The sequence below is a fragment of the Amblyraja radiata genome, chromosome 18, assembly GCF_010909765.2.
Source record: "Amblyraja radiata isolate CabotCenter1 chromosome 18, sAmbRad1.1.pri, whole genome shotgun sequence".
NCBI classification, from domain to species: Eukaryota; Metazoa; Chordata; class Chondrichthyes; order Rajiformes; family Rajidae; genus Amblyraja; species Amblyraja radiata.
Genome location: NC_045973.1, coordinates 41,608,957 through 41,621,077, shown reverse-complemented (window position 1 = coordinate 41,621,077; position 12,121 = coordinate 41,608,957). Strand labels below are relative to the sequence as shown.

The following is a 12,121-nucleotide window of genomic DNA, read 5'->3' as shown; positions in this document are numbered from 1 at the left end:
AAGAACAAAGGCCATAGGTGCACAGAAGCACCACACCCGAAAGTCCCCTCCAGGTCACACACCATCCTGACTTGCGGAAGTATAACGCCAGCCCTTCATCAGTGACCAAATCTTGGACTCCCTGCCAAAGAAGGTCCAGACTAGATAAGTAGCTCACCGCCACCTTCTCTGTGCTGGTCTCGCCTGTGATGCCTAGATCCTAAGAGAGAACTTTGAAATATTTTAAATTACATCCACTTGTCATCCAAGCAAGACCTTTTAAATGGTTTGCTAATATAGTTTTTTTTTCAAAACCTTTGTTTCCCTGGTTTTTTTTGGATAGGGTGAACTTGTACTTTTAAAAAAGTTGAAAGACTTCCAAATCATTGTGAACTTGAGACTTATCTTGTTATTTTATTTCCTTATGTCAATAGGGTTTTTCTTATCAGCCCCGCATGATATTTATTTGACACCTGCTTGACACTATGATATTGGAAGACATGATGTAGAAACATCCCCCAAGCGTGCATTCTTTTCCCCATTGGAGGTCAAGTGGCCATGCTGTTGCTCTGTTGTTGTGAAGTAGATACACAACGACATTGAATGCCATGTCGCCTACAGAGTTTTAGAAATGGAGGCACAGAGAAGAGAGGCAAAATAAAAATCAACACAAGGCAATGCATCGGTCAAAGACTGTTGCTTGAAGTGTTGAAACAATCAGTCTAAAGAAGGATCCCAAGCTGAAACGTCACCAATCCATGTTTTCTAGAGATGCTGCCTGACCCGCTGAGTTACTCCAGCACTGTGTCTAAACGTGGGTGAAGCTTTGGATTTCCCGATACAAATTACAAATTAGGGGCTTCCTGCAAGTTCTACAACAATCCCACTTTGGAGCACCAAGGATCATGGAATATTGCAGGACACCACTGATGTCACTTCCATAATTTCCCACTGTGTCTGCAAACAGAACGCATGCAGCTGAAAATGACACAAATGCTTGGAGAGGACTCTGGCTGATGTGGGCAACATTACCTAAGTGGGTAACCCCTTCATCCTAAAACAGGGCTCTGCAGGAACTGCCTGGCTGAAACAGATGAAAAATATGCTGGAAAAGCTCAGTTTACCAGCCAGCATCTCCGAATATAGAAAAGCTTAGCTTTTCAGATCAATGGCTTTACGTTAGAAAGATCACTCAGTCATAGCTAATCAATCTCAAACATTGACTTTGTTTCTCTCTCCACCATACTGCTGGTTACTTCCAGTATTATCCATTCTTATTGTATATAATTGGGTCGTCTCCATCGTTGCCAAGCCCCCACAACCCCAGCGATGCGACTATGACCAGATATTCCCCACCCACTCGGCAACCAGACCCAGCACCACCCGCCCACAGACACACTCTCAGCCACCAATCCCACAGACAACAACCAGCTCCTGACAACTGCAAACTACTTACTGGCAAGCCTAACCCTCCGACTGGCAACCTCACCTCCCGATCTCCATGACTCTCAGCAGCTCATCCTTGCCAGACTCCTCCACAATTACCTCAACCTCAGCACCTCCAATAGAGGTACAGTGCAGACACAGGTCCTTCAGTCCATCTAGTCCGTTCCGACAAGCGATCCCCGCACGCTAACACTATCCTACACACTCTGGGGACAATTTGCAATTACACCAATCCAATCCAATTAACCCAAAAACCTTGCGCCTTTGGAGTGTCGGAGAAAACCCACGCAGGTCACGGGGAGAACGTGCTGACTCTGTACAAACAGCACCCGTCGTCACAATCGAACCTGGATCTCTGGTGCTGTAAGGCAGCAACTGTAATAATAATAATGGATGGGATTTATATAGTGCCTTTCTAATACTCAAGGCGCTTTACATCGCATTATTCATTCACTCCTCAGTCACACTCGGTGGTGGTAAGCTACTTCTGTAGCCACAGCTGCCCTGGGGCAGACTGACGGAAGCGTGGTTGCCAATCTGCGCCTACGGCCCCTCCGACCACCACCAATCACTCACACACATTCACACACAGGCAAAGGTGGGTGAAGTGTCTTGCCGAAGGACACAACTGTACCGCTGTGTCAGCGTGCCAGCTCTCCCTCCTCCCCACAACTCCAGGTCTTGCTGCCATTCACCACCCGTCATCCAGACACACTCTCAGACTCGCCACATTTGCTCTGCATTTGCTGCGCCAGAGAAGCAAAGGGGTGAAAGCACCCTGGGTACACGACTGAATGCCACAAACACAAATTACTTTGCTTCACTGGGCCAGCCTACCTCTCAGCAAGTGAGTAACAAACATTGCTTTTTGGGAAACACTCAATCCTCAATTTAAGATAGAGATGGATTTCTGGAAAATGTGTTGAGCAGCAAAATTTTGTGATTGAAAAAAAATGCTTAGCTAAGCGAATTCTGGGCATTTTTGTAAATGTATTCCCATGTGCAGAGCATTCATTATAGCAATAAATAGCTTCATAAATTGAAAACACACACCCGAGAAAGTTTGGTACCAGAGAGAAAATCTGCAAATGAAGGACTTGTTCTACATGCAACGAGGTTAAAAGATGTGTGATATTCATTTCACTTGCACTTTATGTGCAATGTGACGAGTAAAACCGTATTGTATTGTATAATAGAATGATTTACAATGAAGCAGAGAAGACAAAGTTGGCATTTAAAATGATGCAACGATTGATAGAATGACTTTGCCCTGTATGAGTGGAGCCAGTGATGAGGGGTTGCCATTTTAAAATTCTGCAGATCTAAACAGAAATTTTGCATAGGAAATGTGCGCTATTGTTGCAGCCAGCAATGCTTTATCATGGGAAGTAACAGAAGCAATCTGTATGGAAAGCAAATTAAGATACAAGTCTATGGCCAAAAGTTAGGCAGATTAATTCTGGGTAGCTTCATGAAAGTTCCAGTGCATATCTTGTGAGTTGGTACAAACTTTTAAGCCATTCCAAACTCCAGAGAGCGGCACGGTGGCGCAGCGGTCGAGTTGCTGCCTTACAGCGCCGGACACCAGAGTTCGATCCCAACTACGGGTGCTGTCTGTATGGAGTTTGTACTTTCTCCTCTCACATTCCAGACGCCCAGGTATGTTGGTTAATTAGCTTGGTGTGTGTAGGATAGCGTTAATGTGTGGGGGTCGCTGGTCGGAGCAGACTCGGTGGGCCAAAGGGCCTGTTCCCTCGCAGTATCTCCAAACTAGACTGTAAAGCTGCAATACTGGAATGAACATGAACGCAAATCTAACTCTGGAACCATTTTTCATTTTCACTTCGAAGTAAGCCTGTGCGTAATTCAAAATTGCTCTACTCTGTTACAGCAGTTTTGCAAACTTCCTCAGCTAATCAGACTAAACAAACCATGCGTTATCATCAAGTCAGGAGGCAGGCCAATCCACCCACAATCTCAACACCCACCCAATGTGGTCAGTGCTGCCATTCCAAGCCATATTCTCTCCAGTAAACCACAGGCAAGGCTCTGTGTGAACGGCCACTGTGGGTAGCTGTTTATTTATTAAACTTTCAGAAGGGAATTGAGCTGAATGTTAAAAAACTGGCTTTGTAACCCCTCTGTAAAATGCCAAAATATTAATTTACATTTGAACGTAGGAGCTTTAGATTTCAAATCGTACAAGCCAATGGGGAATGTGAATGGCATAAGACAGGGTGCATGTGGAGTTATGCAAACAATTATATTTCATCCAGGATCATAACATATAGCTGATAGATCTATCTCATACACATAACGTACAGATTGCAACCAAGCACTGCACCAAATAGTTCCAACTTTCCCTGAGGAAAAGTCTCGTTTAAATGTATCTTAAGAGTTCAAAATTCTCATTTAAATCGATTTTAAGATTCAGTTTTGGAGTTTAGGTAATCTGTTGCTTTAAAAAGTGTTTTTTTGTCACTCTTATTCCCAGATCTGATCTGCCATTGCAGGTAATGGGATGCTATGGATATGCACCGCGATAGGTCACACCTTCCACTTTCCCTTCTTTCCTACAGAGAGAAATGGCGAAGACACGGAGGCAGCAGCAACATTATAGGACAATATAATGTGTTGGATATGTCCGAACTCATGGACCGACAGATGAGAATGGAACATGTGGAAGCCGAGCGCAGGAACAAAGTAGGACCCGACGTGGGGGGGGGGGGGGGGGGGGGGGGGGGGGGGGGAACTGCTGAAAGTGGGGATTTGTAACTTTGTGGGCAACTATTTGCATACCCTGGCAAGGTATGCAAGCAAATAATGTTGCTGTGACTTGTCACATGTATTCAATTCAATTCAACAATTTATGGCACCCAGCCTTGCCAATCACATACATTTTCTGCGCAGAAGGAAACCATTTAGGCTTCCTTACATTATTTCTCTGGTCTCAGTCCACAGCCCTCTAGATCGCAACTCTTCAGATATTCATCCTTAAAAGCACTGTCTTTAAACACAAAGCAAAAGGGTTCTTCTACTGCCCCACAATTCTAGGCAGTGAGTTACAAAACCATGCTTAGCCTTGATCTTTTTTCTCCCTCAAGAAACCTCTAATCCTACCACCAATTAAATCTACATTCCCTAGTTATCAACCACACTGCCAAGGAAAATATTTCCTTCCTGTTCACCCTTCATAGGCCTCTCATAAATATATCTACCTAACTCAGAGGCTGGCCTATGGAAGAAAACATGAGCAACTCTGCTGCTGTACAGTGAAAGGTTTACAAAGTTGGGACTGAGGTACTTTGTTGGGCAAAAACAGCCTGTGTTCAGCATGTGACTGTGCCCCATCTGATCCAAGAGTTCTCAATGTACAACATTGGGGAATGATTTAGTTCCCTAAAATATCATTCACATAACATAACATAACATAACATAACATAACAGAAAGTGAAACAAAAAGGCTACATTATGTGCAAAATAAATCTTTTACCTTGAAAAAGCTATAGAACTATAGATCAAATAGGTATATTTCTTGACACGTAAACAAATCTCTGAAAACCAGAGTTCCAACACTTAATCACAAGGCAAGATTGTCCAGCAGTTTGACTGGGGATAATAATTGATCTGTTACCAATGATACCAAATTAATCAAATAATTGCACTACAATTAATTGACAATTGCACATGGAAAGATGATCGGATTCTTACCATGCCATTTTCCTTTAAATACTGTTCCAAAAGATCCAGTGCCAATTCTCTTCAATAATACAACTTCCTCCCCTTTTATTTCCCAGTAGTAATTGGAGTCGCGTTGAATTCGAGGTCGCTGTAACATATAATGTAGTGTTCAAATCAACTCTGTAAATTATGGTAAAAGGTGCAACAAATATTCACTGTGAAATGTTGATCAGTTAACCTTCAAATTTACCTCATAAATATGTTTCATTTATCACTTTATTAATTCAACTTTATTAAGGGCAGCACGATGGCACAGTGGTAGAGTTGCTGCCTTACAGCGCTTTCAGCACCAGAGACCTGGGTTGGATGCCGACTATGGGCGCTGTCAATACAAAATGTGTACGTTCTCCCCGTTTTGTAAAGGACTAATAACGCTGGCAGCTAAACGCTGGCAGGCTTGGTAAATGTAAAAATTATCCCTAGTGGGTGTAGGATAGTGTTAATGTGCGGAGATCGCTGTTCGGCGCAGACCCAGTGGGCCGAAGAGTCTGTATCTCTAAACTAAACTAAGAATCACAGAATCAATGCTCTGTGCTGTGCTTGATGCTGCTAATTGATTTACATATATGTCTGGCTACAAATATTCAAGCGGAGCCATTGTCAACCTTGAACTGGTTTAAGAAAGTGGAATGCAGACTCTTAATGCGCAGGAAAGAACTGCAGATGCTGGTTTAAATCGAAGATAGACGCAAAATGCTGGAGTAACTCGGCCTGGCAGGCAGCATCTCTGGAGAGAAGGAATGGGTCACATTTCGGGTCGAGACACTTCTTCAGACTGATGTCAGGGGAGAGGGAGGTATAGAGATAAGGAAGAGTATAGATAAGGAACAGGATATACACTTCCTTATCTATGTACCTCCCTCTCCCCTGACTCTCAGTATGAAGAAGGGTCTCAACCCGAAATGTGACCCATTCCTTTGTGTCTACGCAGACTCTTCATATAGTTCTATATACAATAATATTTTGGCCACATCCGTTTTCTTGCACTTACTATTTTCTTTGTTCCTTCAGATGTTGCTGATGGTCTTCTGTCTCTGTGCGTCTGAACGGGAGACTTTTGTTTAGAATCGCGTGTTGGGCTGAGGCTGGGTGGACTATTGGACATTGTTGATGAAGGAGCTGGAGAAAAACATGTGGTTTAATGTTATAGCTGGGCTTAATATTTTATTTCAATTTTTCACTGGCACTGAAATTATTTTGTATTTGCACTGAAAATTTATAGGTCGCAAGGTCAAAAGCAAAAGGCCCATCAAGTCGACTGCCATTCAATCGTGGCTGATCTATCTCTCCCTCCTAACCCCATTCTCTTGCCTTCTGCCCATAATACTTGACACCTGTACTAACCGAGAATCTATCTGTCTCTGCCTTAAAAAAATATCCATTGACTTGGCCTCCACACCCTTCTGTGGCAAAGAATTCCACAGATTCACCACCCTCTGACAAAAGAATTTCCTCCTCATCTCCTTCCAAAAAAGAACAAACTTTAATTCTGAGGCTGTGACTTCTGGTCTTAGTGGAAACATCCTCTCCACATCCACTCTATCCAGGCCTTTCGCTATTTGGTAAATTTCAATGAGGTTTCCCCCCCACCCCTCAATGCGCATTTACAATTGCCTTGGAAAAATCCATGTAGGGATCACACTGAAACTTGTCTGCCAGTGGCAATGGGCATGTGAATGTGCAGCAGAGCTTGCGTTACTCCAATCCAAATAACCCTGGACTTAATGCAGTGGAGTGGCGTCTATCAGGGGAGCACAAAGAAGCTCGGACATTCTGCACGGGCAAGCTGCCTGTTTAACATTGACTTGCACTGCAACAGAGCTATGGAAGTTCTTAAGCCTTGGTCATTGGCATTCTGCCTCCACACTCTACAGATAAGCCAGGAGCGTAGTTGCAGCTATTGTGTGCAGATACAAAATAGGAAAATAGAAACTCTCGACAACTTCCATTCTATCTGAAGATCAAATTGTAACCAGTGAACAGTTACAACTGAGGACCCGGCGTGGGGGGGGAGGGGGGACCACAGTGAAGGAGGGGGGGTGGGAGAACAAAGGAGGATCTGGCGCGGGATACTTTAACTTTATCGGTGTCCTTTATGTGGTAACTCTTTGCATACCTTGGGTAAGCAAAACAAAGCACTTTGCTGTGACCTGTCACATGCATCAATAAAGTATTCATTCATTCATCTTAAATAAGTGTTATGAATTATTTAATATTAAACGAGAATGGTATATCTATTAACAGCCCAAAAACACCACAATGATGTAAAAAAGCTGCCATATTATGTGATGCTTTCCCACAGGAACAGTACATGGAAACGAAAACATATGTGTGTCTTGCCTCCCAACAACAAGTTGCATAATGGCCCTGAAACCTTGCAGGAAATCGGCATGCACATCATCATGAATAGCAAACAATAATCAACTTACTTCTTGGAGTATGACTTCTTATTGCATCCTGCAAAAGAAAATATTGTTTCTGAATATCTATTGCCACAGATGCATTTATTTCAAGTCCTAGCAGATGTTGAATTAGTAAATTGACATTCTTGGCTTAAATACGCCAAATCAAAGCTGGCTGCCACAGTCATCTTAAGAATTTTAAAGCAATGCCTGTCAAACCTACGCTCCTCCAAGTTGATGCTTGATTGTGGTTATTGCCGCTCAAGATGAAAATACCACCAATAAGTTCTGAACTGATGCATTAGCATTGTGAAACTATGAAGCATGTTAAAACTACATATTCAATGATGTTCAGAGTGTGTAGGAAGGAACTACAGATGCTGGTTTACACCGAAGATAGACTCAAATGCTGGAGTAACACAACTGAATAGGCAGCATCTCTGGAGGGAAGGAACGGGAGAAGAAGGGTCTCGACGTGAAACGTCACCCATTCCTTCTATCCACAGACGCTGCCTGTCCGCTGAGTTACTCCAGCATTTTGGGCCCAACGTCAAAGTGCAACCAGACCTCGTTTTCACTATTCAATCACTAAAAATATTGGTCATTATGCAAAATGGATATGAATGTTATCTAAACAAAGGCTGCACTTTCCCAATACCTAGCCACAATCATGTGGTTAGGCAGATATTGATGCCTTGAAGTTTCCAAGCACAAGCAGCATTTTACCTCAATAATACTGTTATCTATCGGCATGTTGGTGCTGGACATATGGACATTGGGAGTGGATGAGGACCTTTGCCTCTGGCAGAGCAGTCCTTCTGTAGATGAGAAAGGCAGAGGGCAGTTGAAGGCATGGGAACTGGAATACCGATACTGCAAGCTGAAAAGTAGAGGGGAAAAAAACGAGACATCACCATCAAATCAGTTGAGAGACAGCTGTGGAAACTATTTGTTGTTCTATGCTTCCAACTCACCTTTCAGGAAGGCGTGAAAGGGACTCACGAACCCGGCGTGTAGTCATCTGAGTAATAGATGGCACAACGCCATCACTATTCGAGGATGAGAACAGCCTGGAGTACGGCGTGCCAGCTTGATAGGCTCTAACACAAAACAGAAAAAAGAAATGAGCCAGCAATCAGAATATTCTGGGAATTCATTGAAATGTTATAATGCTACTAAAAATATCCTCAAACATTACAAATAATCAATTCTTTTTTGGAGAATGCAACCTGTTTTCACCAAATGAATTACAACATATTTCAATTCAGGGAAGTTGTTGTAAGATTAACAGCCTTCATTAAACAGCTGAACAAAGTACCTCAAGCCATGAATAAAATCAGCTCAGATGATGCGCAATGTCCCTGAGAACCCAGACCTCAGACAGAGGGAAAGATAGATCAGCCATGATTGAATGGCAGAGTTGGTGAGCCGAATGGCCTAATTCTGCTCCTATACCAAATGATGGAGTACATTTTCAATGCTATATAAAGAGCACAAAGAGCTAGAGTAACTCAACAAGTCAAGCAACATCTCTGGATGAAGATAGACACAAAAAGCTGGAGTAACTCAGCGGGGCAGACAGCATCTCTGGAGAAAAGGAATAGATGTTGTTTCAGGTCGAGACCCTTCTTCAGACATTCAGCATCTCTGGAGGACATGGAGAGTCAGACTGAAGAAGGCTCCAGACCCGAAATGTCCCCGGGCAATGTCCTTCAGAGATACTGCCTGACCCACTGAGTTACTATAGTACTTTGCATTTTTTTTGCTCAAGTTTCCTATCTGCAGTTCCTTCCGTCTACTTTGCACTGCTACCCAATCAGCGAACCTCTTTGAAGGCAGGAGTTCAAAATGAGAATCTATATTCGCACTTTATACTAGGCCTGGAAGAACGGAGGCACGAGCCTGGTAATCAGGACGATAATGTAGAAACACCCTGGTGATCTAGTTCACTTGAGAAGGGTTATCGATTAAAGGCATATTCTAAAGGTTTTCAGACGTACCTGACGTTATTCCAGTCGATGCACATGGTGGGGATCTTGGTGCTACAGTGCTCATGGAACTTGTAACCACAGGTCTGGCACCGAAACCCATTCAACAGGAACTTCTGGCAGATGTCACAGAATGCCAGCTTCAAAAAGGTTTTCCGAACCTTTGAATAAGACAGACAGCACAATCAAGGTTTACAGCAGGAAATGCACGGAGTTAATGTACCATTTACATTCCTGATGAAAGGCAAGTTGCTTACAAAGTTATGAGTGGTCAACGGGAGATGATCCAGGACCTCGACCAGCAACTCTTCACCAATCAAGGAGGTCGCATCTGTGGTCCAATCAATACGGTACTTTGGGCTACAGATAGAACGAGATATTAACACAAGTGTGCAAACGTTTAAAACTTCAAAGTTATTTTTCTAAAACGGCAATAGCAACATAGTTGACCACAGGCCAAAACTGCAATAATGTTTAGTGGAAACATGCCATCTCCAGCCATACACAGATCAATGAAAGGGAAACGGGGGATATAGAACAAAGAAATGAAAGATTGTAGAGCTGGAGAGCAGGAGGAAACACAGAGGAAGAGAGAGAGAGGAAGAGAGAGAGAGGAAGAGAGAGAGAAAGAGAAAGAGAAAGAGAGAGAGAGAAAGCGAGAGAAAAAGAAAGAAAGAGAGAAAGAGAAAGAGAGAGAGAGAGAGAGACAGACAGAGACAGAGACAGACAGAGACAGACAGACAGAGACAGACAGAGACAGAGAGAGACAGAGAGACAGAGAGACAGAGAGACAGAGAGACAGAGAGAGAGAGAGAGATACAGAGAGATACAGAGACAGAGAGAGAGACAGAGAGAGAGACAGAGAGAGAGACAGAGAGAGAGACAGAGAGAGAGACAGAGAGAGAGACAGAGAGAGAGACAGAGAGAGAGACAGAGAGAGAGACAGAGAGAGAGACAGAGAGAGAGACAGAGAGAGAGAGACAGAGAGAGAGAGACAGAGAGAGAGAGACAGAGAGAGAGAGACAGAGAGAGAGAGACAGAGAGAGAGAGACAGAGAGAGAGAGACAGAGAGAGAGAGACAGAGAGAGAGAGACAGAGAGAGAGAGACAGAGAGAGAGAGACAGAGAGAGAGAGACAGGAGAGAGAGACAGGAGAGAGAGAGAGAGACACAGAGAGAGAGAGACAGAGAGAGAGAGACAGAGAGAGAGAGACAGAGAGAGAGAGACAGAGAGAGAGAGACCGAGAGAGAGAGACAGAGAGAGAGAGACAGAGAGAGAGAGACAGAGAGAGAGAGACAGAGAGAGAGACAGAGAGAGAGACAGAGAGAGAGACAGAGAGAGACAGAGAGAGACAGAGAGAGACAGAGAGAGACAGAGAGAGACAGAGAGAGACAGAGAGAGACAGAGAGAGACAGACAGACAGAGAGAGAGACAGAGAGAGAGACAGAGACAGAGAGATAGAGAGATAGAGAGACAGAGAGAGACAGAGACAGCTCTAATCTGTTCTTTTCACATCTACCCTCCCATATCTCTAGACTCCCTCTGCCCTGATTCAGTCTGAACAAGGGTCTCGACCCAAAACGTCACCCATTCCTTCTATCCAGAGATGCTGCCTGACTCGCTGAGTTCCTCCTGCATTTTGTGTCCATCTTCGGTGTAAACCAGCATCTGCAGTTCCCTCCTACACCACATGTCTCCCTTCCAGCAATACATTCCTTTCACTGGGAAATGCCTGATGTTCAGTATTTATGGAGCAGATTGATTCTGTTGAGCAGTACAGTCACCACTGTATACAACATCAGGTTGAACTGTCTGATTTCCACACAGTTCAGCTAATCCCATGTGGCATGAGCTTCATTGCCGTGCACTGAAGACTAATCTTCATATGGGCCGACGACATTTCACCAGAGGCAAAACCTTTGGTATCCTATTTGAGGATTGTGGAGGTGGCTGTGAAGATACTACTCTACTGTGAAGGTTTTCCTGTGAATCACCTTGGCGAAATTTGTATCAGAAGAAGGGTCTCGACCTGAAACATTATCTATTCCTTTTCTCCAGAGATGCTGTCTGTCCCGCTGAGTCACTCCAGCTTTTTGTGTCTTTTTGTGTCTATCTTCGGTTTTCTTCCTACATAGAGGTTCTTACCATCCTCGTGGTAGCCTGAAGACCACACAGCAATCTGGCTGAAGACCTCGGACTTTCAAAGCCTTCTTGAGACTGTCGTGTACAGTCATACCTGATCGCACGTTCACCTGTAGCAAGACATAGGAAACGTAACCGGTCAGATACGCATAGTTCTGCACTCAAATACCAAGTTTTGTTATGTGCTTTTAAAGTATAATTTCCACTTAAAGCTTGGCTAAGTCATTTATATTAAATCAGATGGTGGTGGAGAACCCGATACGATCACGACAAGGTTAGTATGCAGCATTTCCGCATGTTAAATTTTTCTTTTCTTTTTTCTTTTAAAATCTTTATTAGGTTTTTTTCCCCACAAAAACAAAAACAAAAACAACAAAAAAGAATAATGATAAACATAACAATGATATTGATACATAGGGATCAG

The 12,121-nt window shown here is 43.5% G+C and overlaps 1 protein-coding gene across 2 annotated transcripts in view; it reads right to left on the bottom strand.

Moving 5' to 3' along the window:
* Window positions 1-12,121, bottom strand: part of raf1 (Raf-1 proto-oncogene, serine/threonine kinase) — a 76,657-nt gene that overhangs the window by 19,068 nt on the left and 45,468 nt on the right. For both annotated transcript variants that reach the window (XM_033037228.1, XM_033037227.1), the window contains exons 3-10: window positions 11,701-11,807; window positions 9,814-9,916; window positions 9,569-9,717; window positions 8,543-8,668; window positions 8,295-8,448; window positions 7,596-7,623; window positions 6,158-6,285; window positions 5,137-5,254 (exon numbers count right to left, since the gene is read on the bottom strand). In XM_033037228.1, coding sequence (XP_032893119.1) covers window positions 5,137-5,254; window positions 6,158-6,285; window positions 7,596-7,623; window positions 8,295-8,448; window positions 8,543-8,668; window positions 9,569-9,717; window positions 9,814-9,916; window positions 11,701-11,807 — 913 coding nt within the window. The remainder of the gene's footprint in view (window positions 1-5,136; window positions 5,255-6,157; window positions 6,286-7,595; window positions 7,624-8,294; window positions 8,449-8,542; window positions 8,669-9,568; window positions 9,718-9,813; window positions 9,917-11,700; window positions 11,808-12,121) is intronic.